General features: G+C 37.5%; 1 protein-coding gene across 1 annotated transcript in view; it reads left to right on the forward strand.

Moving 5' to 3' along the window:
- GALNTL6 (polypeptide N-acetylgalactosaminyltransferase-like 6) overlaps nt 1-27,528 on the forward strand; it is a 501,615-nt gene that overhangs the window by 183,955 nt on the left and 290,132 nt on the right. Inside the window, exon 3 of the mRNA XM_010569957.1 lies at nt 15,910-16,048. Within this exon, the coding sequence (XP_010568259.1) occupies nt 15,910-16,048 (139 nt within the window). The remainder of the gene's footprint in view (nt 1-15,909; nt 16,049-27,528) is intronic.

Consider the following 27,528-nt stretch of genomic DNA (forward strand, 5'->3'; position numbering starts at 1 on the left):
AAGTTACAACCTAATTTTACAGTGCTGCAGAAGCAGCCAGGAAGTGTAAGGCTGTGGCTGTCTCTGTCAGAAAACTGTGCACAATAGAACTAACTCTTGCCACTTAAATCTCTATGAAAAGGGAGTTTGTGTGTGGCTATGTCAGAGTCAAGCTTCCTTTTTAAAGCATAATGAATCTCTGGTCTCAGTAGTCACAGCAAAGACTTGAGGCACTTCTTGTGGTTGAAGTTAACCAGATTCTTCCCCTGTTCTTCCCTGCCTCCCCCCTGACTTTGAAATCTCACCAGTGGTAGCACTTAAATGTAATTGGTAAGCTAATTTTTAAGGACTACCAGAGAGGCTAAGGAAGGGGGAACAGAGTTCATACTACTTCCCTTTGTCTCATATTAATTGGAGCACTGAAAATGATCTTCAGTGTACCCTTCTGTGCTGGGCATTGGCATGTTGATTTTTACCATGACAGAAAAAAGAAAATTGTATTTCCAGTACTCAGCAAGAAATGTCTATGACTATGGCGTAAACCAACGATACATATTCTAGCTTGAAACCAATGTTCAAATTTCAAGAAGTGCTCTGTTACAAAAATTATTAAAGTTGCTAGTATTTCATCTTTCTCTATATTTTCACCTGTGGGGGTAAGTGTGGTGTCTAATCCTTAACAGAGCAAACTGTCCTCTCTTTAGTACCTTCTCCCCTTATATTTAAATGGTGATCTCAATGCTTACACAATTCTAAAAAGAGAGAAGCAAACAAGCCAAAGGAAAAATAAAATTTAAAGAAAACACCAAGAAGTAGATGCCATCTGCCAATTAACTTGTGATAGTCCCAAGTATATGATTATCTTTTCTGTACGGTAGTGAAGATCTGTTGGTGGCTTCACGTCAGTATTAGTGATGAAGTGCTGATCTGGGTGAATGTATTTAATGTGTAATACTTGAGGGTTTATTAGAGTTGCTGCCTGGAAGTAAGTTAAAAATAAGAGAAACTTGACTTTAGAAGTTTGGGGGGTGGGAGTGGGCAGGGTGTGTGTGTGTGGGAGGAGGTCTCAGCCCAAATCTGTCTTTTAATTTGTCACTTGCAGTCTAGGAGGGTGTTTGGGGCACTGTTAGCACCTTGTTGTCTTTCTCCATTTGCTTAAACTTTTTCAGGACTATCTACATGAAATGTAATAGGAATTCACCTGTAGATACCAGTTTATTTTTTTTTTAAAGAGAAATGTATTTTGTAGTAATTCTGGAAAAGGAATTTTATCTGGATAGTCTTCTAAAACATGTGGCTTATTTGCAGGGAGCATTTGAAATGAACAAACAGCTGAGAGACCTTCAGACTAGATGTGTCTGTGCGGAAGGAGGAGGAGAGCTCTATAGACCATCTAAATTGAGTTGGTTGTCTCTTGTGCTAGGTTTAAAAATGATTAAGTTTGTCAGTTCAGGGCAATTACTGCTTGACTCAGTGGCACAAAGAAACATTGTTTTCTTTTGTATTTCAGTTTCTAGTTGTTGCTTGTTTTGCTATGAAAATCCCAATTCAAAGAAGAAGGGGAAAATGAATCCTGACTAAACTGTGGCAAAAGAGCTGAAACAAGTACTTGACAGCAATTATAACATATCAAGGCTATACTTTTCAATTCAGAAGCAATGACAAAAGGGAATTTTTCCTTACCAATTTTGTGTCATCTTTTAAGTTTAAAACATGGAATAAGCTGCTATCAACCAGCTTTAAAGACTATTTCTTTTAAAGATTTAAGGAGGACATTCCTTTAACCTGAATCCAGGTCAGAAGACCCATAAGAGGAACTTTGATTTTAAAGGTTTGCCAAATGATTGACCAAGACTCTTTTTTGGGTCCAATCTACATAGTACTTGAGGGAATTTGCTAGCAGTGTAGTATGCTGGTGCCACATATTACCTGCACACTAGTCAGTAACCCTGGGTGTTACAGACTTCATAATCTGGAATAACCATGATGATAATCACAAGCACACCATTCCAAAGAAATTAGAAAGCTCTTTATACTCTAAAATTCACCAGTTGCTTTCCTTAACATTGCAATTGTTAAGGTTCTTCAAAGATGATATATAATGTATTGGTATATGATACTATCTACGAGCATTTATTTGACTTGATGTTGTAAACTTAGTTTTTTCATGTATGGAAAATACAGTTTAGCAGAGGACACAGTTAAATTCACCAACATAATTTTGGGGTATTTTTTAGCCTTTTGGCCTTCAAAAGGCCAACAAGATGTTTGAATTTAACAATCATTCCTAAAAAAACCTGAATAAATTCTGCCTACTTTCCTGTCATAGCTTTTTTCTTTTGAGGGTATGAATTAAGTTCGCAAGTACAGAAGTCTAGTATAGTTATCTCAATGCAGTTTATAACTTAAATATCTGTAAGGTGACTTTCCTTTCTTCTCCTTCCAATTTTCATTAAGCAAGCTGACAGAGGAAAATTATTGGACTGGTGAAACGATTTGTCTGACATCCAATCAATACATATGAAAAGGCAGAGATAAATGATTGTTTTGCTATAATTTGCCTTATAGACACTAGCTTATCAAATGATGCTCTGTAATCACTGCTTCTCAAGGAATATGGCTACATTTTGGCTGTGGTTATGTGACACAACGTCATCTGCCTTCCATCCTTGTAGCGGAGTGGTATCTGGGAGAATCTGTCCTCCTTCTAAGAAAAAGATAGTAAAAAAAGAAACCACATTTCTAGGAGTGGCATTTTGTTCTGCCAACCTGTATGAAAGTTCTGCTGTCTACAAGCTGGAAGCAAACTCTTTTTTTAGGCAATCTTAACTAAAAGGCCTGCAGGTGATGTTGAAATGTGAATAGTAAGCCTTGCCAGGAAATTCAATGGAAAAACAAACTAGTTTTAATGCTCAAATTAAAAAAAATAATCAAGATATACTGATAATGCAATTTAAAAATATTCTAAAAACATGGAGACAGTCTTGCTTTTGTTATTTGACAGTTAATTTACTCTTAAAAGAGTTTTATATTTTTATATTTTTAAATGATAGTTAAAGTAATTTCAGGTTATCCTATTACTTCTGTTTTACACGCTGATTAATGGGATAGCATATATGTGTTTTGTAAACTTTCGTCAATGTCTGTGAGGCTACTGATGCTTCTAGTTGTTCTCTGCATTGTTGTTCCATGCCAGCTTACAAAAGGTGAGACTGATCCTGAAGCACAGTGGGTACTGGTTGATAAATTGGGGAAGGAATAGTCCAGAGGGTGAGTTGCAGATACTAAAAGGATGCTGATTCCCTTGTCCTCCCACGTCTGCTTTCCTGCTCTTTTGAGGAAAGACTATTCTGGTTATTGAATACTTTGAGTCACTCTTCAGGGATTTTTTAGTTCAGAGGCTAATCTAATTTTAATATTGTCACGCAAAAATTAAAAGAAGCCTCTAAATAAATAACATGTTAGTTTATTTGTTTTTTCAATACGTTTTGTTCCCAGCTTTTACTAAAGCAATTATACTGGGAAGAAATCCAAACTTCACGTGCTTCAGAAAAAGAGTGAAAGCTGTGAGCTGTTAACAGTTCTAGAGGGCTGACATTTTAATTAGCTGCAATTAATCAGTAAGTTAAGCAAGTTGCTAACATACTGCCACTTCAGTATGGCATTTAAATGACTTTTTTTCCCCAGTTTATACAACTATCAACTTTTTTTAAAGTTTGTAATAAACTGTGATACAGACCATGTTTTCATCTGTTTTTTTTCTGAGGAATCTGAAGTTTTACATGGAAGTTATAAGACTCTGAGCATTTCTTGGCAATGTCATATACTCATCTTTTTCATTTCCTATCTATTTTATTTAGTGGATAATAATTACACGTCTCAAAAATGCTAATAAGTATACCAATAAAAAGATGGAGTCTTGGCTACAATTTTAGCCTGCTGGCATAGTTCAGTTCAGACCTATCATTTGAGGGAAGCTTAATATCACAGTTGTAAGAACTAAGTTCAGGAGCTAAATCCCCATTTTGAGGTCCTTTAATGATAATCCTTTAGGGTAGCTGTCTATCTGAATGCCTGGATGAAGAACAGTTTATGTTTTCAAATATTTTTTGATCAACTGATACAAACAAAAGGGAAAAGAGAGAAGGAAGGGAATTGATTGGTTGTAAAACCTGAATGTATCACGTAGGGATTTTTTTTTTGCATTTATTTATTTTTAGCAAAGACTCTTAAAGGTGTACTGAAGGATAGATTCTTTCAATAAGTTTAAGTGTATTTCATACATTTTCATAGACCATCTGGATGATGAATCTATTGTAAAAGAAGTGAGCTCGCTACTAGTGATTTCTGTCAGCAGCAAATCTGATTTTAGCAAAAGCATCATGGACTTTGGAAAAATGTATTCTGAAAATATAACTGAAGAAAAAAAAAATGAAGACTTGGTAATTAGAATGAATATCAAAAATTGAAAACATTTGGAAATGCCAAATGTAACCTTATACAGAAATTCTTCCTCTATGTGGAACATCATTTCTTAATCCAGTCCAAGTCCTCTGTCATAATTTCTCTCAATTGCAACAATACACAGTGAGGCTTTTAACTATTTTAAAGATGTAGGTTTACTGCTTAAGAAAGTACAGGAAAAATTAAATTAAACATGTGCAGAAACACTTCCTGTAAGTTAAAGCATATCAAATGAATGCAGTGATGAATTAATGGCAACAAAATAGACAAGCTAAGTGGGTTTTTTTCCTCTGGAAAATACGAGGAACAATGACTTCTTTCTGCTTTTCTAGTTTCAAATATAATTGACAAATTAAAAGGTGGAATTTCTGGTAACACTTCTGAAACAAAGCATACGATTTAACTTAATCTCTGCTTTATGTCCTGTTCTTCTGTTACCTGTGGTAATGGAGGGCTAGGGAAATGTGTATGCTTGCTCTCTTAGCATGGTTGCTAAAGATCCCCTCCTTTCTCCTCAAAGACTGGATTTTTTGAGGGGCTTTTGATCATACAGACAAAAGTAGAATTGAGAATTATTGTGTGCTGCGTAAATACATCATGATCTGCATAATGGAATTTAGCATTTTTTAATTTTTCTCAGTGAGAAAGAAATTTTTAGGGAGTTGCTTCATATACATTTGAAAGTTAAAGCTGTGTGCATGTAAGACTTTTTGGGTTGATACTTGAAACTTTTTTTGTCTACGATAAAATGAGAAAGTATTGTTTTGTTCACAAACAGGATTTTCAACTTGCATGTCTATCCTTTGATAATGTTAATTAAGTTTTGTCATTTATATGATTTTGAAAAACAGAGACTGTAATTTTAAAAGTTTAGTTTGATTTGCTTCTTTTAACCCAGACATCAACAAAATGAAAGAAATTCAGCAAATACTTTTGGCTGAATCCAAACATCAGTTTTCAGCAAATTAAATTAACTTTTTCATAAAAGTTCCCAATGTGCATATGTGGGTTCCTGCTGAAATATGTATAAATGTGGTCCTTGGGATAAATATTTAGTTTTGTTTTGTAGGTGATGAGTTGTCCTTTTGAACAGAAAATATTTTAAACTAATTATTTGAAAATCTGTTCAGTTCATGGCTGAAGGTGATTTTTTGAGTCTCCACCTCTGCCTCTGCTTGATTCCACAGCATATACTGACTGGAAATTTCAGTCGGCTTTAGTACAGGAAATTTACTCAAGTTTGTGTCAGGGATTTGAAAAATAGTTGGCATTAATTAGACTCCTGTTATTCAGAAATAGATGAATCAATGGCAAGGGAGGAGGAGGGCTGTGTAGAGCTGTGCTCACAGCAGGTCAGGCATTAAGTTCAGTAGTGGTGAATATATGCAGCAGTATATGTAGTATTGAAACAGTTTTCAGAAGAGTAATATGTCTGATTTGCCAAAAGAAAATGTGAAAAGGAGAAGAGCATTGAGATTCAAAGTGTTACTTTGGGTGTGGTAGAAAAAAATGTATTATGTTTTAAGTAAAGCAGAAGGGCTTAGGTAGACCAATTCCAAGAACGTGAGGTAACTTGAGTTTCCGTTGTTTATCTGCCATAACTGCACCTTGCTATATCTTGTTAGTACAGTTCCCTGGGCTTATATTTCTTGTCTTGAGGATAATTCTAGTATCTCTGAATTTGTGGGGGTGCCTGGTTTTTTTATTAAACCAGGTCATTATTTGCATACTCAGCTTCAGTTTCATATTAAACTCACGCATTTTTCATTTTTCAATAATTCATATTAAATTAATGTATTTTATAATGTATAGATCCTAGTGGACCTGAAAAAGCAATAAAATACATATATACTGCCTGAGGAAGTTACCTTCTTGGCCCTTAGTGTGCAAACTCTGCTTGCTTATGAACACTCTTGTCAGCTTTACATAAGGAAGAATGGCCTTGTCACTGAATCAGGTGGCATAGTTCTTGTGCCTGAGTCTGCCTCAAACTTTAACTGTAAATATTTACTATGTTCATATGTACAAACAGATTTATTTTTTATTCTTTTTTCTGGTAAGGGTCTTCCAGGCTAAATCTAAATTTGCTGGAAGCAGTGACAGCTCATGTATTCTTTCTCTGTAGGATATGCATCATGGAGTAGCGCTTCTAGTGCAAGAGCGACTACGCTATTGCACACTGTTGAATCATACATAGCTAAATTCCTTTTTACATGTTATGCCATCTTCTTTGTGCAACAGCCACAAAGTCAGCTTCTAGAGCTAGGTGAGGTTGAATTCGTGAAAAAAAAGAAAATTAAAAAATTAAAGAATTCCTATTAATAGATTTGTTACATGGCACATCCTATTTGTTTTCCTGTGATGGTATGTAGTAAATGACACATAAATTATAATACGTCTTAGAATGAAGAAAAAAAGAGGGGGAGGGAAAAGTCCCATGTTAATTACAGCTGTTAGAACCCTGTCATTTTGTATGTCTGGGCTTTCTAAAACTGTACCTATGCAACTGTAATGTTGCATTAACTTTGTGGAGCTGTTTAGTTCCTGTATATACCATGTTAGTAACACTTCAGTCTGAGCTTTTCCAAGAGATCAGCTTGGACACATGCATTAATTATAGAAGACCCACTGGTACTAGAGACTATTAGATGAAGTTTGTATGAATTAATTTCTTTAAGCACTGAAACAAACACCTCACCACTATTAGTAGATTTTTTTTTCAGGTAATCTTGTTCCATAGTAGGTCCTTTTTATCCTAGCAGGTCATTCAGTTACTAAGCCAAACTGTGAAGCCTTTTTTATGGCTGAGTTCTGTTTCTCACATGATTGCTCATTCAGTGTTTGGCTCTGATTAATGGTCTACTGCCCGTCTGTTGTAATGTTAAATGAAAAAAGAATTCTAGTGGCTGTGGCATTTGGTGATAAGTAGTTAAGACTAAATAGAAGATGTACTGTGCATCCCTTGGCTACAGAGTTACGATTAGATTGAGCTCAGCCTGCAGAATGCTACTGAGGATATTGCTGCTCTGCTGTAGTGATAGAGCAACTCACATCAAAACAGCATGTGTTGCTGCTTATCTTGCATTGTACACTGCGGCATTCTAAATACACCAGACATACTAAATAGTATGGTCTTTTTTTTCTTCCTTTTTTTCCCCTAGACTTATAAAAGTGGGAAAGGGGGTAGAATGAGTCTTGCTGCCTGCCAAGCCATTGTAGTACTTGCAGCAAGTGTTAAAAGCCATAGATTTTTTTTAAATATTCTTATTTATTTTTGTGAAGAGTTTGTTCAAGCTTTCAGACAATTTACTTTTCAGAGTTCTTATGCTTCACCCTTCTGCTGAAACACAACAATGCCACTGGTTAACCTCATGACATATTTTAAAGCAATCGCTTTCCACACACACACTGTATTTTTACTCTGCAATGCCTATGTTGGAAATTCAGAGGCTGCATTTTTAATGTTTCTAATGGATGAAAAATGTGAGGGAAACACTACTCTAATGTTTCATAAAGCACAGGCTATAAGATTTAGGAATTAATTATTGATTGAGAGAATGCACATTTTTAAGATAAAGCACAGTGTCTTGATTCCAAATAACCAAAATGGAATGAGTGATACAAAAGTTATCAGAAGCAGAGGTGGATTGTTACAACTGTTAGATGTATAATGCAACTTTTCTGCCAGGACACAACTGACAACAGCAAGGGCCAGGTTGAAATTTAAAGTGATATCTAGTAAAATGCCTAGATACCTGCAAGAATTAATCTCAAGAGCACTGAGCTAATTTTTTCTTCTTGCAAATTAATTGACTCAGCAAACAATATTTCATTAAACAAATAACATAAGGGCTAGTACCTTAAGTATAGCGATAATAATTTTGCAGTCCTCTTTAGCAAGGCAACAGCTAGGCCAGCTGACTGTTCCCCACTCCTGAACTAAAACCTTCCTTACTTTGGGAACTGTGGACTCCTGCGATTCAACAAGGCCCAGTTCAAGTTGCCAGAGCTTTGGTGCTGTGACCTGGGGCTTCTGCCACTCTGCCAGATGCTATTTCTGGCTCCACTTGCTATGCTGCTCCATTCTTCTGCTCACCACCACTACTGCTCTTCTCATCTTTTAGCTGCCCTGCCTCACCACTGTGTCTTTTGCTAGCTGTTTCTGTTGTTTTAGCTTTTAAGAAGAGCACATGAAGCACTACTATGCCCTTAATGTATACAGAATACTGGTAATCAGCTTCTCCCACTTCATGGACTCTTAAAAAAATCTTGTGCCATTTTTTTCCTTGCAGTCTGACACAGAAGTTATGATCTCAGATTAACGTGAAGAATCAGTCCAGGCCTAGTTACTCTATGGAAATCTGGAAATTATGTCTAATGCAGTTAAGCTGTATTTCACAATTTTTTTTTCGTATTGATATGCATTTCTTTTTACGGAAATTCTTCTCAAATTTACATAAAATAAGTACATTTCAGAGGTTCCCATTTGTCCCTCTCGTCTCCTCTTCTCTCCAGGAAATGCTCTTACTTTATCTACCTCCTACCCAGTATGGGATTTCTTTTTGTTGAGGGATGGGGGAACACATCACTGCTGTAAGTATAGATCTCATTTCTATGTCAGCAACAGGTTCTTTTTATTTTTATTTCACATGACTGCTAAGCAAACAATACTCTAAAGATCCAACTGCAGTACAATATGAATGTAGCCTTTTAAATTTTTTGAGCAGCATATTCTTCTCTCTTTGTTTTTTTGTTCTTGTGGTTGGTTTTTTTTTTTTTTGGTTCTGGATGCAAGCAGGCAGTCAAATAACAAAATTTAAAGTTATATATTTTTCTCCCTTTTTCTCCCAACCTATGCTATTTGTATAAAGCCATTCATGAAAAGAGAAGCTATTTAGTTCATATTTCTCCTGCCAACCATCATGTTACTGTAGCAGCAATCCAGGAAGGACAAGGCCTCATATTTGTTCCCAGTAACATTTCTATACCACTTGCTGAGGACTACATGGTCCTTGAAAAGAAAACCTGTATATGCTACTGGCATCTAAAGGGTAGTAAAATAGTAGGAATTTGAGTGCTTTCTACCAGAAAACTGGAGTGAATTTTGGATTGTTTGTTTTCTGTAGTAGTTTGATATTGAAACAGTAATATTTTTTTTAATGTATTTATAAAGAAATTATTTATTCTTGCTAAAAATTTATTGTTCAGGATTTCCTTGACAGGTTTTTTATTTTTCCGAATTGCATAAGTAAGATTTGATTATAGCTGTGTCTATAATGCTAAGGGAAAGCCTTTTTATATTGCCTCAGACTTTGATAGAGTTATGTAATAAATAATTAAAAGTATTGTAAATCTTACTGCAATGGCTTTCCAAACTGTTACGAGGTAGAGTAGCAAAAAAAATAAATAGGTATTTTTGATCCTGTTTCCATTGATGTAAAATCAATTAAATTGCTTTCCTATACATAAGACTCATGAAGTTGTACAACTAGTGGGATATTCTGAGAAGTTTGGGGAAAAGTAGAACAGACTTGTAATGAATACGTTTCAGTTTCTGATACAAGTTTTATTGACTCTGAGGAAAAATATAAATCCAGCAACTTATCCTCAGTCCTCCTCCTATTTCTCATATAGTTCATAGAAATTGAGGATTGGGATCAACCTCAATAGATGGCCAAAGTTGTATTGATCATCTCCCTGAGGCACAGTATCATTTCTTTCTTGACTGTTTATGGATTCCACAGTTCGCTGGATTGCCTATCCCATTGTTTCACTATTCAGACGGTTACAAAAATGTTCTTATTTTGTATTTGAAAATCCATGACATATATATATACATTTTTTACTACTTGGATAGTCTCATTTGATATGAAGGCAATTACTTTCATGTGAGGCATATGCAGTTTTAATTTTCTCTCTCCATAACAAATTGGCAAAGAAAATTCCTTCATACATTTATTGAATTAAAGTTTTTGTACTTTTTACTGGAAATTAATATAAACATGCAAAACCACAAAAGGCATTTGTTCAAAGCAAGCAGAAAGGAGAAAGTGATTTGATAAAACAACTTCCTTTATCCCCTTTTTTGCCAAGGACTAGTCTGTACTAGTCCCTGATTTGACTCTTGAACTAATTTTAGATAAAAAATGTTCCCATACATGTTTTCTACAGGTTTCAAAATACAAAATTTGCAAATACGATGAGGACTCCACGAAGATACTCCAGGAGAAGCCGAGACATTTACTGTCCAAAAAAAAAAAAAAAAAAATATATTTTGGGCATTTATCAAATCACCTCTCTGTTCAAGATAATTTAACCAGTATTTTAGCAGATGTGCTGCACCTCACTCTCCTGTCTGTGAGGATAAGGAAAAATAAGGAACAAAATCATTTTGTTTGAACTCAAATGGAAATTCACTCCCCAAAAAAGCAGAATGTGGTGGCAATTTGAATTGATCATCTTATTATACTTATTAATCAAAATAATATGAAGTCCATCTCCACAGCACAAGATGGCAAACTTGTATACAGCTGTGCATTAGGGAAATTCAGAAATGATGTGAAAGATACCACTGATTGCTTCAAACAGTTTTTGCTCACTGACTTGGCTAGTTGCACTCTGACTCCCCTATCAGGGAGCATAAAAGGTTATTGTGTAGAAGTTTATGGGGCAAGAAGGTGGAAGATGATGTCTGACTCAGTGTTTTTATTCAGCTGATGATCTTTATTTCCCCTTCTTGCACTTTTTCTTTGAAGCTGATAGGTGACTGTACTCATTTTGAATTTGTGTTCCTCTGTCTACCCTTGCTAAGAAGCACAATCACTCCCCCTGCCATGGGACTCCAGTTCTGTATTGAAATATTGCTCTAGGATAAGATTAAATATCTATTCTCCCCCTGAGAACTTTCATGAGAGAGGATAGGCTCTGAGTTTACGTGTGATGTGCACAGACAATGTTGTACTAGATTATGGATGGAATATTTATGGGTAGTAGACAAAACTCACAATATACTTTAAAACAATGGCAGAATTATCTTATCCAAAATAGTAAGATGCACTGTAAGTAAGAAGACTTACTTATCTGTAGGTTCACGTATTAAAATAAACTCCTTTTATTTAGTAAAGAATATAGCACATGGAGAATTCTTATTCTCTGTTACAAATGTTACTGGATTAAAGGATGCTTGAATTAAAGGGTGTGCTTAAATATTTTTGCGAATTATGGTCTTGACTTGGTGTGACTGTGAAGTCGTGCCTAAGTAAACTAATAGCAGCGAGTATAAACAGTAAATAATTCAGATTTGTACACAGTTCTTCCCCACAGACACTGAGTGGCTTATGTTCTTTATCTACTTAGTTTCTTGTGTTAAGGTATCAAGCAATTGCTTAACTTCCTTTAACTTATATGGCAAAGCCAATCTTTTTTCACCATGCCTATTGAATTATAAATAATGTTCATCTGAATTATAAAAACAAACCCCCAAAACAAAACCCCAAAGACCCTGAAACCAGAACCTGTTGCAATGTCTTTTGTTGTTCATAATTTTCAGCAAGGTCCCCTATCCATTGCATGCAGAAGTAGTGCAGAACTCCTGTTGCATGTTCAAATTGATTTACAGCTGATCTATTTTGCCAGCAATACCCCTGTTATCATACCTGACAACTGTACCAACATGGCTGATCCAGAGACGTTATTCTGCTGTTACACATTTGTACTGAGTATACAGAATGGTTTTTTATTTTCTTGTCTCACTCTAATCCTCTTCATTTCATGCCATCTGTTGAACAAGAGGGTTTATTCTCCTTCTGCTGTATCTGTATTTAATATAAGCAGAAGATGCTTTAACTGAGGTGTTCTTGAACTATCAGTTATCACAAGTTGTCAAGCATGAAACTTAAACCTTTAAGGCTAGGTATAGAGTGTTTTGTTTCCTAGGAGACAGTAACATCCTTGAGTGGGTCTAAAAAAGCCTTCAGGAGCATCTGATATTTGGCCAATCCAGTACTTTATCTGAATGGCTAGAATATCTCACTTTACCATTTTTTTATCTGAATATCTATGGAGAAGCATTTTGTGATGGTGCATTAAAACCCTTACAATATAAGCAATGTAGAGATGTCAACTCCAAAAACATCATAGTGTTTTAAAGAAAAAATCTAGCCTATTTTCAAAAAATTGCTTACATTGAGTACTGAGTTGAAAATCAGTGTAATAACTCTGTAATCACAAAGATTAGAATGAATTGAACTGTATTAATTAAACAGTGCTGTTAGGGTTCCCACGCAGTGCAGCATTCTGATGGGATTTTTGGGCCCAGGTTGAATATATGTCTCATTCTTGTGCTTTTGGGTTCTTCCCCTCCTTTTCCCCCTCCTTGAAAAATCAAAATGCAAGTAACTGAACTAAAACTTCTGATTGTCCTTGGTTTCTGGGGTTATTTATGCTGCAGTTGTAAATTAGCCTCAGAGAGGGTCAGTATCAGGTCTTAGTGATGGGTTGGTTTATCCGTCACATTTGGGTGAGCCCCTTTTAAACCCAAAAAGGCCAAAAATTCACCATCTGGCTTTTTCACTCTCTCAGTTCCCTTTATAGCCCTGATGCACTTTCTGAATTACTATTTTGCCTTCAGGCAGAACAAATGGTATGGGAGGGCTTATATGTGTCTATTGGTGGGTACAGGATATTAAACTCCTCCATGCTCTTTTTCACCAGAATTTTACTATTCCTGCATTGTGAAGTTTCCCTTTGTCACCCTGGCATTTTAGGTAAACTTTTGGATAGTCCAGCTCCAAACCAGTGTGCAGTGATGGCAATTTCTGTCAGTCATCTAGGAAAGCAAATCAGTGACGGAACAGAGTTTGAATGTGCTTATGATAATTTGTGATGCTGAGGGGACTCATATATGGCAGGTTTTTGCACAAAGGGAACCCTTCAGGCCTACTGATTATCCAAAAGTTGTACTTAATTTTTTTTAATACTTATCTTCTAAGCTCTCTATTTCTTTCCTCCCAAGGTCACTCATAAGAAAGGGTCTCTTTACCTGAGCTCTTTTAGAGAAATTAGCTAACTGCTTTCAGCTGGATCTGATGACCACCTGATCCCCAGCTAATGGGGAGGAGCTGCAGAGTGAGAGAGCAAGCAAGCAAGCTGGGAGAAATATTCAGGGGATTCATAAAAGCTCACAAGCTCTTGTTAATGCTCTACATGTATATTTTAATATAGTGTTAGGAAAGAGTCATGCTTTGCAACTTCTAGTGCACCTCATGGCCCAACTTACTATGTAAGTGCAAAAGCAATTTATAGACTGCAGTTGGTCAAATACTTCTGCAGCACGATGTAAGAAAGTTCAGCCCGTTCCTGAGTTGCTCTAGCTAGCAACTCATTGTATCTACTCTTTGGCTTATGCTAGTGATAGTGAGGAAGAGTGGAAGAGTACTTTATATTCAGTGAGGAAGAGTGGAAGAGTACTTTAAAAGTACGTGTCTTCAGTTTCTTTAGCAGGGGACAATGTGAAGAAACTGTAGTGCTGTAAAAAATATTCATCTCCTGAATAGCCAAATGGACTTCTTTAAGAAAAGCAAGCAAAGAATCCACCTTTCTTCATACAGGGTGAATAGCTGGAATATACAGAAAATTATATTGCGAAAACATTGATTAGCAGTAGTATGTCTTGTCATATAGGTCATTTATTCTGGAATTTCCATCATATTAGTAACTACCTGGATAAATCTCTTATTAAAAGCAAATTAAAATAGTTACTTTGGGTCTACTTAGAATATATGCTGAAAGAGAGGGGCTAAAATTTCTGTGTCCTGGGGGTTGAATTGCATTAGCTTATTGTTACTGTATTATGAAACAGATTTTATATAATTGTACTACTGAATTTTGAGTAGTACTCTGACTCATCAGCTGCTCCTTTAATATTATAGTTCCTCCCCATATTTAGTATGAAATCATAAAGGCTCACACAGAAGCTTAGTCTCAGATTTTGTATTATGTTAGTGTTACATGCATTTGGCAATGTTTGAAAATAAAAATTACAAGATACCTGTTAGTAATGAAATACCATACACAGTTTTTCACAAAAAACTTTTTTCCTTTGTGAGTAACATTATTTTCATTAAGAATTCAAATGAAATTGTAATTATATGCACAGAGTTTGGAATAAAAAAAAATTATTATTTTATCTGCAAAAGAATTCTAAAATTGAGTAACTATAGCATCTTTAATTGCATATTCTATGTTTTTAATGTTTTGTGCGCATGCAATATGAAGTAGAGCATTGACAGAGGCTCATAGGCTTTAAGGATACTGGATGTTTCTCTCAGCTTGTAGTTGCTTTCCTCTTCATCCTCTCCTGCAGCTGCTCCTGATTAGCTGAGTATCAGGTGGCCTTGGTCACTTATCAAATCCAGCTGGGAAGTTGATTAATTTCTCTAAAAGAGCTCAGGTAAAAGGAGATATTTTCTTATGAGTGGGCCTGGAGGGAGAGGGATAGAGAGGTTATAAGCTGATCAATTAGCTGTAGAGGAAAATGTATCTTCTGGAGAGCCTGAGTAGGCATGAAGGGCTTAGAAACTCTGATGAGTTCATCCTTTGCAAGAATGAGAAGAATAAAGATAGTTGAGATGAAGTGAAGGCTTTTATGTTCTGATTTTCTTTGAAGTGTTTTTGTTTGTTCTCTGTGCTCTGACTGGAAGAGATAGAGGTATAGTTGCCTGAGGTAGGTACTAAGCTAAGCCAAGTGACTGATGATGAGAACTAACTTGGGAGTAAAAAGCTGGAACAGAAAGTCTGTGCTTTGCCAGGGAACGAGCAGATGGTTTCTTTAGGGAACCAAAGTGACCAGTTTCTGAAACCAAATCAGCAGTGCTGAGATATTAGAAGCACTGAGTACATCTGCCTGGTCCCTTGGAGTGCAAGGGTGTTTAAGGAGCCCAGAACAAAACATTTGGTTTCCTTACCACTTGTTCTGGAAAGTTAGACACTCTAAACTTTTTCAATGCTAAAGTTGGCTTTGGAAAAAGGCGGGGGGGGGGGCTCTGACTGCTAAAATGTAAAGTAACTGAGTAATCAGGTTCCTCATATCAATCAAAAGGAGTATTGCTGGAACTGATCCATTTGTTCATAACTGCTATGAAAGCTTGATTCTGATACAAAAAGGTCTTAGCGTAATTTACAATTCAATTTTTTATGTATAAAATGGCTTTAAGCTGATTGTGTCTCTGGAAAGAAGGAAAGCTAGATGAATGGGTGAATTCAGAGGGCCTTCCGAGTCCTGTTATTTGTACCTACTTTGTATTTTTGTATTGGAAATAATAGGAATGTCGCTAAGGATTGCAAGAAGTTCCTTAGAGATGTTCCAGACACAGTGTACTAATTGAAGTTCAGTCTAACTTATTTTTGTCTTTGTAGTCCATTTTGTACTGTCAGTTTGAGGCAAATAATTGTTTTGTTTCATTGTAGGGAAAGGTGAACACGGAAAACCATACCCTCTTACAGAGGAAGACCATGATGATTCTGCTTATAGAGAAAATGGCTTCAACATATTTGTTAGCAACAATATAGCACTGGAACGATCCCTGCCAGACATCCGACATCCCAAGTACGTAAATTGTTTCCTGGACTATTTGATTTTAAGTTTTTGTCTTTGTATATCTCTAAATAACCTGTTTTCCCGGAAGGTCAAACATGAACTCTCAGTCAACAAAACGTGACTATTTCATTAAATAGGAAGTGGAAAATTTATCACTGTTGTTGAATCATTTGCTTTATCTGTCTTCTAAACTGACCTCTGATCTTATTAGTAACACATTAAGACTACAGAAGACCTCTTTTAATTGCAAAATTATTTTCGTGGCATTTCTGGGTAGTGATTTGTTAGACAGTGATAAATAACATTTCACATAGGTTTTCAGGTTCTCATTTGGTAATAGCTGCAGATCTTTGGCCTGGGGGGCAGGGTGACAAGTTGCCTAAAATTTTTGGCTAAACATTTGGACCAATGTTTTCCAAAATGTTTCTTTTGGGTTTTGTTACATAAAAAGTGAAAGCAGTCCAATAGCTACAGCTTACAGGTGCTGATACTACGGCTGATTTACGCAGTATAGAATTAAGTAAAAACAGAATGAGCAAAGATGAAATGCATATGAAGAATTTGGGGGGTTGGATGATGGTATTGTTCCTTAGTAGCAGTAATATCCTACAGAGAAATAGCATAAAAATTATTCTGGAAAATAACCACTAAGCTAAAAATGGTCATGCAGTTCTCGGTGAACATAACTTTCTTTTCATGTTCTGTAATTTTGGGCTCCCTTACACAAAGAGTAAAGCTTTCTATCTGTAACAGGAAAGGGCATGTATGCCTTTCTAGGCTTCAGGCTTTAGTCCTCTAGAGTCATTCTGAGCTCTGAAGGTAGGGATGATTTATTTGTCTCTTTATGTGGTGATTTTCCCTCTCTTAATTGGGTGTTATGCAAGTAGTGCATGGGGGAAAGGTACAGGAGTGTGACAAAACTACTTGTGTCCATGACTAGGTTTGTATTTTTCTTTGGGTATAACTCCCTTTATTATACGATGTTTCAGGTTAAGATACCTCCTCACTTCTTAACCTATACAATTTTGCTGTGTGAATTAGTTTGAAATGCTTCAGGGAACTGAACAGAACTTGAGAGCTTGACAGAAGTTCTTGTGGGTGGGGAGGTGAAGAGAAATATCATGGTAATTAACACTTCTTGTTCCATCAAATGTGGAACTGTCCTTTTCAAAGAATGAACGGTATATAAATGTTTGCAAAGTAAGATTTAAAAAAAAATAATTAACAGTGGAGGAATTAACAAAAAAAAAATTTTTTTTTAAAAATCTTTTGTTGAAGGCATTTCTTATTGAATTGCCATGTTGGATTGTTTTGAGAAAGCACTGTTTATCTGCTAATTTGTGTGTATCAGTATTGTTTGCATAGAATTAAGTCAAAAGAAAGAACTTTTTTAAACAACCTGTATGTTTTATATACTTGGTTTGCCTTCTAATTTGCCAAGTTACCTGAAATTATTCATAGCAAGAGCATTTGCAAGAAGTTTGAGTTCTAATGTACAGCTGTACACCGTCAAAGCTGTGTTAAATTACACTGTTGGCATAATAAATAGGCTTATCAAGCATCCTTCTCTATTAGCAAAACTGCAGAGGACAATTACTAAATACAAAAGGAAGCTGACATGTTTATCGTCCCTTCGTGTTTTTTGTAGCTTGGTCTTCTGGCAACTTTTTTCTCACCCACTACTGTCCGCACAGTCAATGACGTTTCCATGCATGTCCCCAGAAGCAATGTGAGCGATGTGTTGTCAGAAGTGACATATTAAGAACAAATCAGTGCTACACCAGCCTTTCCCTGCCCCCCTTCCCCCTGCACAAGTCCTTTAGTGACTTTCATCTAAGTGTCTCGTTTAGGAAGCTTGTGTCCTTAGGTATCTGCATAATTTTCATGTTCCCATTCAGCTGAGTTTCTAGGGCGTTCAGTGAAGTCTTCTATGGTGGATGTTTTGGTAGTGTCCCGAGTAAACTGATTTGGGTAATGTCCTTCTAACCATCCTTACGTTAAGCTCTCGTAACACAAGTAGTCCATTAGTTAATTGACTGTATCACATTATCTAAATGTAAGATAAAAAATGTTCTTGTGCTAACTTTATGTACTAAGTAGTACACTGATTAAGGTGACAAAGCTGGGCCCTATACTTTTGATGGTTACACCCTGAAGCAAGTCTATGTCTAGAACTTCCAAGACATGCAGAAGTCTGACAATGCTTTCTGACCTACTGGCAGAAACAAACCTGTCTCTCAGCTGCTGTGTGTTAAATATGATGCAGGCCAGTCTCAGACTGCACTTCACTTTTGGAAATGTGTCCTCTCTTCAGAAGCATGTGTGAAATGTGAAATAGTTCATACCTCTTAAGGCTGCTTTCAGAGAAACTCATTGGAAAACCATATAACTTGTACACCAGGAAGGGGTGTTCTTACTGAAATTCGAGTAGGTAATTCAGGTGAGGTATAGCAGGCAAGATCTAGTTTGGTCAGCTTCTGAGTGTTATAAAGGGCTTTTACTTTGTGGAGTTTCTAACTACCCTTCAGCTTTTAACTATCTTCTTTTGCACGTTTGTGGGGGATACTATTATTACAGACTTTGAGTTTTTGATCTTCTGTCTCTAGTGTATACCACTTGCACAGGGGCTTGTCTGTGCTGAAGACTTAATTTCCTGAAAACCTTGTTGTTATGGGTTTGTGTGGCATAGGGTTTTTGGTAGCAGGGGAGGGGGCCGCAGGGGTGGCTCCTGTGAGAAGCTGCTGGAAGCTTCCCTGGCTCCAAGTCGAACCCACCTCTGGCCCAGGCCGAGCCCATCAGTGACAGTGGTAGTGCCTCTGGGAGAACAGACGTAAGAAGGGGAACAGGTAGTGAGTGGGGGGATTGGAACGTGAGAGGAACCCACCTGCGGACACCGAGGTCAGTGAGGAAGGAGGGGAGGAGGTGTGCCGGAGGAGGGGCTGCCCCTGCAGCCCGTGGTGAGACGGCAGGCTGTGTCCCCCAGCCCAGGGAGGGGAGCGGGGGAGCAGATGCCCACCTGCAGCCCGGGGAGGACCCCACGCCAGAGCAGGGGGATGACCCCGAAGATGGCCATGACTCCATGGCAAAGCCCACGCTGGAGCAGTTGGTGACTGAAGATCGGTCCACAGAAAGAACCCACGCCAGTGAATTTCATGAGGAACTGCAGCCCACGGAAAGGACTCACATTGGAGAAGTTGGTGAAGGACTGTCTCCGGTGGGAGGGACCCCACGGTGGAGCAGGGGACGAGTGAGGAGTCCTGTCCCCAAGGAGGAAGGAGCGGCAGAGACCCGGTGTGGGGAGCTGACCCCAACCCACATCCCCTGTTGCCCTGCGCTGCTGGGGGGAGGAGGGAGAGAGAACCGGGAGCGGGGTTGAGGCGGGAAGGAGGGAGGGGTGGGGGGAAGGTGTTCTGAGGTTTGGGTTTACTTCCCATTATCCTTGGTTTGATTTGATTGGTAGTAAATTAAATTGATTTTGTTTCTTCCCCAAGTTGAGCCTGTCTTTTGCCCATGACAAGTGGTGAGTGATCCCTCCCAGTCCTTATCTCGACCCACAAGCCTGCCTTCATATTTTCTCCTCATCCCACCATGGCCGGGGGGGGAGCGAGCGAGCAGCTGTGTGGTGCTTTGTTACCAGCTGGGCTGAAACCATGACACTTGCCTAGGATTTGTTTTAAAGAACCAAATAGAATGGTTTTATTGCCATCAGTAGAAAAAATTCACAAAACAATTCTGCAAATACAACAAAAACTGAGTGGTGAATCCTGTAATTTAGGTCAAAAGTTATTTAAATTGAAAGAGCAGCTACAGTAGTTTCTACATTTTTCTGAAATAACTTCACTGAAAATAATTTATTCCAGAGTCTTAGACCAAAGAAATTTCAAGTCCCACTTCTAAGTGTTTGGTTTTCTGGGAAGTATGCAAATAGAGCAGATAACCAAAACTTGCTCCTTTTAATCCAAATGAACTTTCTCTTTCTTGGTCTCTTTGGAAATTGGGCTCAGGATTTGCAAAATACATCTTCTGGGAGCGGGATGGATGGAACTAAACAAATGCTTAGATGATTGAGCTCTGAGAAATTCAGGTTCTCAATTTATTTTTTTTTAAATATTCTTGTTTTTTTCTTTTAAGTATGATATATTTAAAGCAATTCAGCAAGATGTAATCAGATTAATGTTTCTTTCCTTTTTAGGAGAAGAAAATGTGTGTGCTGGAAAAATCCCTAGAGAAATGAAACAGTTAAATTCCATTTTAAGGCTGACATAACAGCTTCCCTGTGTCCTTACTATGTTTCTATTGCAGGCCTCTAATATCTCCCATGTTTTTTTCTGTCTCTCACAGCTACACTTGAAGAATATTTTTTCCATTTCTGAGTGGTCTTTGATGTCTTGTTTGTGTCCCACTCTCATGTAAAAGTCTTCTCACAGTGGGTGCTCTCAACAAGTTACATTAGCTAATTCTCTGTTCTTTGTCCAGGATCAGCCCCAGCTTTAAGTTAAAAAACCAAACTTTTTTTTTTTTTTTCTTTAATTCCAAATAAAAATCTGAAACGGGATTATCATCTAGGTTCACTGGGTTTCAGGACTGCTTTAGTGAAAGTAGGAGTTCTTGTCACCTGAAGTGGAAGGCAACATTATGAGTTTTGGGTAGCGTTAAGGGAGAAGGAACTGCTGCCTGAGTGTTCACGCACTGATCAAGGAGTTGCACATGCCCCAACCGAGACTTCAGTTGCAATGACTGGAGTCCCTTTGCAGTGGGCGACTCCAGTGAGCCGATGGGTGCCCCTTTTGACTCCTCACACACACGCTCGCCCTCAGGCACTTATTCTTCCCTCAGGCTTGACCCTAGGTTCCCTGAAGCACAATCTCTAATCAAGACCTTCAATATAAAAAACGTAATTCATTCTATCTTTGAGCTGGGTGCCTCTGGAGGGGAAGCCCTAACGCTAAAATCCCTGGGCAATTAGACCCTTGCAATCTAAGTTCTGACCCCTCAAATCATAGTCTGTCTGGTCCAATAGTAATATTTGGGTCTGGGGTCGTCATGTCTCTCATTGGGTCTTTTTGTCGTCTCTAGGTGGGTTCTTTCTTTTTCCTGTTTTTTAGGCTAGTGGTTACTACATCTCCTTTTTCTAGCTCAAACTGGCTCTGGGGCTTTCTGAATCTTCTTATTCCTCCAATCAGAGAATAGGTCAACGTTAAGCAAGAGCGTTAAGCAAGCTACGAGTTCTGCTTTATCATGAATGACTGCTTTAAAGCAGTAAAACAAAGTCCTTAAAACCCTCCAAAACATATTAATAGCCTCGCTAACTTATATACATTCCTGTGCTATTGTAGCCTCACAATCTTATCCTGTTATTGCCACGTGTTGTTTATGTCTTGTTTGGGTGGGGTCTGTGTGCTCCTGTAGCTCCACTTTGCCACCTTCCACAACAGTAGTATTGAGAGTTGGCAACAAAATTACTGTTTAAGATTTACAAGTTCTGTACCAATATGAAAAATATTTCAAAACCCACAAGAACAGGGGTTTTATTTTTTCTTTTCACCTGCCCCATGTCACTTTCTGTAGTCTGGAATACAGCAAACATACTGACGCTCAGAAAAATGCTGGTAGTATTGTTTTCTATTGTAGAGAGACAAATGCTACTTATTTTAATTATTTAATATAGCAGTTACCATTAATTCTTCTCAACATTATTAAATATTCTGCCATTCATACCAGTTTTATTCAAACAAACAAAACTCAATCTGATTTTAATGAGGCTTGGGGGAATGCCTGCAGTCATCTAGTCTGAACAGTGAATATAAATTTTGTGGTATATCTGGTTTCAAACTCATAAGTCCGTGTAAACTAGAGCATCAAATTTTTTAGCTTTTTATTCTTGAATCGAGGAATTCAAGTTAATTCCTGATACCAATACAGTTGCGAGCATTATAATTTACAATGTTTGGGTTTGGTATGTTTGTATACCTTGATTTCAATAACAGGTCCCCTTTTATCTACAGTTTGTAGATTAATTGTTGATAACTTCTGTAGTCACAGATCAGATGCACAAATGCTTGTTGGCTTGCCTGAATAATCTATCACAAGAAATCCCATCCTTTTTAGGTTTCCCTGGGCATAGATAGATTCACTTTGTACTGACATTCTTAATGTTCATATTGTATGTTAAGGATGCCCAACCTGATTTTTGTGATGTCTGGTTTTTAGCCTGTATGGGCTGGAGTCAGTTTTTCCAAGCACTGATTGCTGGTCTTGCTGTTGCTGTGTGAAGTGGTGGCCCTTCACTGTCACTCCCAGCAGTATTCCTTTTCAGAAGTCTGAGCTATGCTCATTTTTGTTACACATTAAATTTTTCACAGGCCTCAAGAAATGCATTTTCATATTCAAAGAAATATGCATATTTAGATAAAGCCTGTGAGATCTTCTGTGTCCTGAACGCTAATGAGATTTTCTTTTTAATAGTAAAAGAAGCAAATTTCACTACCCATTCTGCATAACTGAAACTCTCCAACTCTCCTTCCTTGTCAGTAGCAGAAGCTGAGAGAATGCCTGAATTCTTTCAAAATACTTGAATGTGGTTGCTGTCCCTTGTATTTTTAAAGAGGCTAAAATGACTATGTGATGGGATTTCTTAGGGGGAGTTGTTTGGGTTTTGTTTGGCTGTGTTTTTCTGTGTCTTTGGAATAGTTGCAGAGTTACTGTTAATCCTTAATTATGTTTTAGTAAACTTTGCAGAAGGACTAGAATTACTAGACTCACAGGGGAAAGGGATATATTATATAAATATTATAGTTATACAGTCATGCAGTAGTTCATATCTGAATACTCAGTTTTCTGTATCTGAAAATTTTCTGAAATCTGAAAATCTGAAAATTTTCAGTTATTGCATTGAATGTATTTAATTACTCTCTTTTTAGAAATACAGTGCATTTGTCACAGTTTAAGCTATGTATATTGTCCTTAAAAATAAAATTTAAAAATCCATCTTTAATCCAGTACTCCAAGATAGATTCCAATGAATTCCCTCAGCGTTCTATGATCTTAAAGAGAGGCTTAGGTTGTCCTGCTTCAAGACACTAAAAGAAAAATTATTTAATCTAATTTAAGTATGCTGAACTTCACAATATTTAATAAGACTTATGGAAGTAATTAGTTGTTTAGATCAATCTTCTATTGAATTTTTGATTATATGTTGGAAGAAAGTAGAATAGAAGGTTTCTTTCTAGTTCTCATTTGCTTTGGGAAATCAGAAATGCCTTCATACACACGTACATGTTGCATTGCTTAGTACCACTGTTTACTAGTGTTACCTTAACCTCATCTGGCCACAGAGCAACTGGTTAAATTGTCCTTTTAGTGGGGTGGTGAGAAAGCTGGAGGTTATTACTCTGACCAGTTTTCAAAGTGTTTTGTGTAGTTACTGAATAATGTAGTGAAGGTGGAAAGTCATGTGCTCCAAAACATTATAGGCAACGTCCCCACTTCCAAGCCTCACCAGATTGTTCTCTCTGCAGTTGCTTCAAAGGCATCCCATTTGAAGTGCAGCTCCCCAAAACAGGATCAGGAATATTTTATACTCAAGAAAACTTGTGGCCTTCTGTCTCCGTCATGCCTGCTGTCAGTTCCTCTGCACAATATGTATTGATAGTAACAAATAACATGGTATAATTCCCAAGTGCTTTCTGGGCACTTTTGTGTGTCTTTTCTTATGGCAGCAACAGCTAAAATGTGGCTGAAGATTGATGATTCCCCTTCCATCCTTTTGGTGAGAAACAGAGTGCAGTGTTTAATAGGCCACTGAGGAGGGCCCAAGCCTGATGGGTCTGTTTCTGTTTACTGAAAAGAATTTAATAAAATAAATAAGCTGTTTATACAAGTGGAGGAAAGTAGTTCTTTTATGTTTAGATGCCTTGCATGTTACTTAGACTCCAGTAAAGCCTCCCACGCTGCAAGCTGCAGTAAACATAACTGTGAAATCTAAACTTAATAGGCACAGGAATACTGAAGGATATTTACCCTCCAGCCCATTCTGTACATCTGGGATAGCCAAGTCTGTTAGCATTTGTCAATGGTTAAAGCCAAAACTTTTAACTCAAATAATACAGTACTAAAATTGGGAAGTACATGTAACTTCACCAAGATCTGTGCGCAATGTGGAATGGTTGGGGGATCTGTACCTTTGCAGTTGGCAAGTGAAAGTGATGATGTTATACACTGTTAATTTAATAGTATTATGAAAAGCTTCAGTATACCTTCCTTTTTCTTATATATCCATTCTTGCTTCCTTTCCAATTATGTGAATTTGCATAAGATGGGATACTTCTTAAGCAAATGAAATCTCAGCTCTAATATTAAAAAAAACACAGCAAGTGCCAGCTGTATGTTCTCACTGGCAACAGAATTAGCTGTTATACCTTGTGTAATAAGGACAGCAAATGTGCAGCAAGGCTGGAATGAAACAGGAACTTCTTTCTATTTTGCCTGGTTTGATTATGATTAACCTTATCAAGCTCTAATTTTCTGAAGGCTGCACTGGCCACAAGATGTGGTGGCAGGCATGAGCACTTACAGATCATGCTGGCACATGTGGTCCATGGGGCCTGATGGCAGTGCTCTCACAACATTTGCTCCCACGTCTACCGGGTGTGATTTTGGTGTTATAGATACTGGTCAGACCTAGGAATGTCTTGCAGGTTATTTTATCTCGTATATTGTGTATGGAAGATGATGTTGAGAGGTGTGAGCCTGGTCACCTGTTGCTGGTGAAAGGGAGTGGAGAAGACATGTAGGTAGATCACAGAAGGACTACCTTAAAATACTTAAGGAAATGACATAGTAAGTCCATGGGCCCTGATGGGATGTACCTATGAATGCTGAAGGAATTGATATCATTTTGAGGCCACTCTCAACTGGTTTTGAATGATCATGGTAATTGGGAGAGGTACCTGAGGACTGCCACAGAACTGGGAGGAGTGGCTGATATGCCAGAGATACCAGAGGGTTCCTAGAAGCCTACAGGTACCTTTGGAATGTAAGGGCAAGTGGTAAAAGGATAATTAGGATTTCTGAAACAGAAGTTAAAAGGTAGTTGAATGTCATGGGTTGGTTTGTTCCTGAAGCAGTGTGCTTAAAACACACTTTGAGATGACAAAAACCTGAGATTCTAATCCTGTTTCTTTTCCTTAGCCAGGAAAACAAACCTAAGCTCAAAATAGAGGCTTTTTATTGATTATGTTAAGGTCTGCCTGACTTTTGAGAGACAATCAGATAAGTGTGCTTGGTTGAATGAATGAAGTTTCAGTACGTTGATATTTCTGCAATCTTCCCTCTCAAAAATGTGGTTTGGGGGTGTGTGCATGTGTATATGTGTATATATTATATAAATTGGGATGCTTGCTGATATTTTGGAACTCATGAGTAATAAAGTGCAAGGTTTAAGCTGAAGTATAATTACAGTACTAAGATGCCTACTGATGTAAGCTGGCTTGTGAGGGATTTTGAGATGGTATAAAATTACTATATGTATTCATTTTTTTTCCCACGCCTAGATTTAGTACATATGGGTACGTAGAATGTTAGGGGGATTTTTTTTTTTTTTTTTTTTTTGGTAAGATCTTTCTGAGTGATGATGGTTTTATACCTCGCTATGTTGTAAAACAATGCTTTGCAAACATAAACGTGCTTTGTGTCATAAGGCTTATCTGCCTCTTACTCTCTTCCCTTGGTTAGAGAAATCTTTTGGTTTGAAGGACAAAGTGAGGCAAGCTCAGTGACTTTCATTTCTTCAAAGACATGCAGTGCTGCTGGAGAGACTGTCCAGGACGGACCAAAATGATGCAATATGACATAAAGTAACAAGCACCTAATTCGGCTGTATCAGCTATGATGAAGTCCGTACTGAGGGAAGCCTATGTAAAGATCACAGGGCTTTGCCTGTTTAGTTTCCAAGACATATTGTTTGTTACTGCATTTAACAGCAATAATGCAAACTATTTCTACTGTACAATGTAATCTTTTTTTTTTAAATGAAAATAGCAATAATGTTTTGGAGAAGGTTTGTTTGTTCTGGTAGGGCAAATGTTGTGACATTTATTGAGGCCTGTACCCAGTAATGCCTGCTTGCTTCCCAGCTATGAGCCACTGTGAAAATAAAGGTTACTTTGCCCTGCATCAGCTCGCACCCAAGCTAATTTTACAGCCTTGTGAAATGGCAGCAGAAATTACTAGTTATCACTACTTTATCAGCCTCGTTTGACAAGGCTAGATTGGAACAGAAACACAGTGTGACTGAAGCTTGTTGCCGTAAATTGAATATTTTGACATGCTAAGACAATTACTATGTAAATCTTCACTGGAAAAATGTTTTGTTCTGGTAGCTTATAGAGGGCTTGTCAGTAGCTGGGAGCCCAGTGAGTGCTTTAGTTCCTTTAATAAACGGAAAGAAAAGGTCAGATCTGAAAAAGCAGCTCAGCTAAGAGAGCATGTGCTGACAAGCCAGTGCGGGGGAAAAAAAAAGGTTGAAAATCTCTGTTTTGCTCTAACTTTCACTGGCGCTTCCTGTAAAAGCAGAAAATTGGAGGTGGGCTACTTTTATGATCCAGTATCTGCTGTAGTAGGCTGCTACCTTGCTTCCTAAATGCAGCAAAGGGATGTCTGCAAGACACTTAACTTCTCCTATGCTATTATCTATCTGAAAGGGAGGTTTACAAGGTTGTTGATGTGTCTTGAAGGCACAGAGCCTGGTAACTGACCAAGGCGTTGCTATTGGCATCCCTTAGTGTGCATAAAATATTGTTGTTATATCCACAGGGTCAAACAAATTGCTGCTTTTATGAATCGGCTTTTGCTGTAAAGTGGCTGATATGGTGCCAGTCCTGCTCTCCTTTCTCATCATTTTAAAAGCCCATTTTCTTTCATGTGCTCTTCTGCAGAGGTAGTAGATTTCTGCATGTTTCTGTTAACAGAGAAGCTGTGAAGATGGAGAATCTTGCAGTTCTGCATCTTTTCTTAAGCTAATATGATGTTTCAGGATTTTTTTTTTTTCCTACATATAAACTCATTGGGGAATTAAACAGAATTATCCCTATACCTTGAAGTAAAAGGATGCTATTTCTTTATTTCTGCCCAGTAGAGTAGGCTAACCTGCAAAATGAAATCATAATAGTCTTAGGACTCTCAGTAGTGAATAACAAGGAAGTATAATTGTAACTCCTTTTCACTCCCTGTCTTTTTATGAGTGGTCCTCTTTTCAAGTTGTATTTTATTAGTGCCTGCTGCAAATAGCTTCCAGGTGTTTCTGTGAGAATTTTTTTTTTCTTCCTCAGGCAGGTTAGTATTTCAGGAATAGAGGAACCTCTTACTGTTCTTTTAATCTTCTAAAAGTCTCCCTGCAACTTTGAACCTGACTCTAAAATTGTTTTATTCAGAAACTGGTTTTGACTCTTGTTTCAATCCAGCAGAATTCTGTATCTCAAAAGACTAACTAA

The sequence above is a fragment of the Haliaeetus leucocephalus genome, unplaced genomic scaffold (assembly GCF_000737465.1).
Source record: "Haliaeetus leucocephalus isolate CR32 unplaced genomic scaffold, Haliaeetus_leucocephalus-4.0 Scaffold284, whole genome shotgun sequence".
In the NCBI taxonomy this organism is placed as follows: Eukaryota; Metazoa; Chordata; class Aves; order Accipitriformes; family Accipitridae; genus Haliaeetus; species Haliaeetus leucocephalus.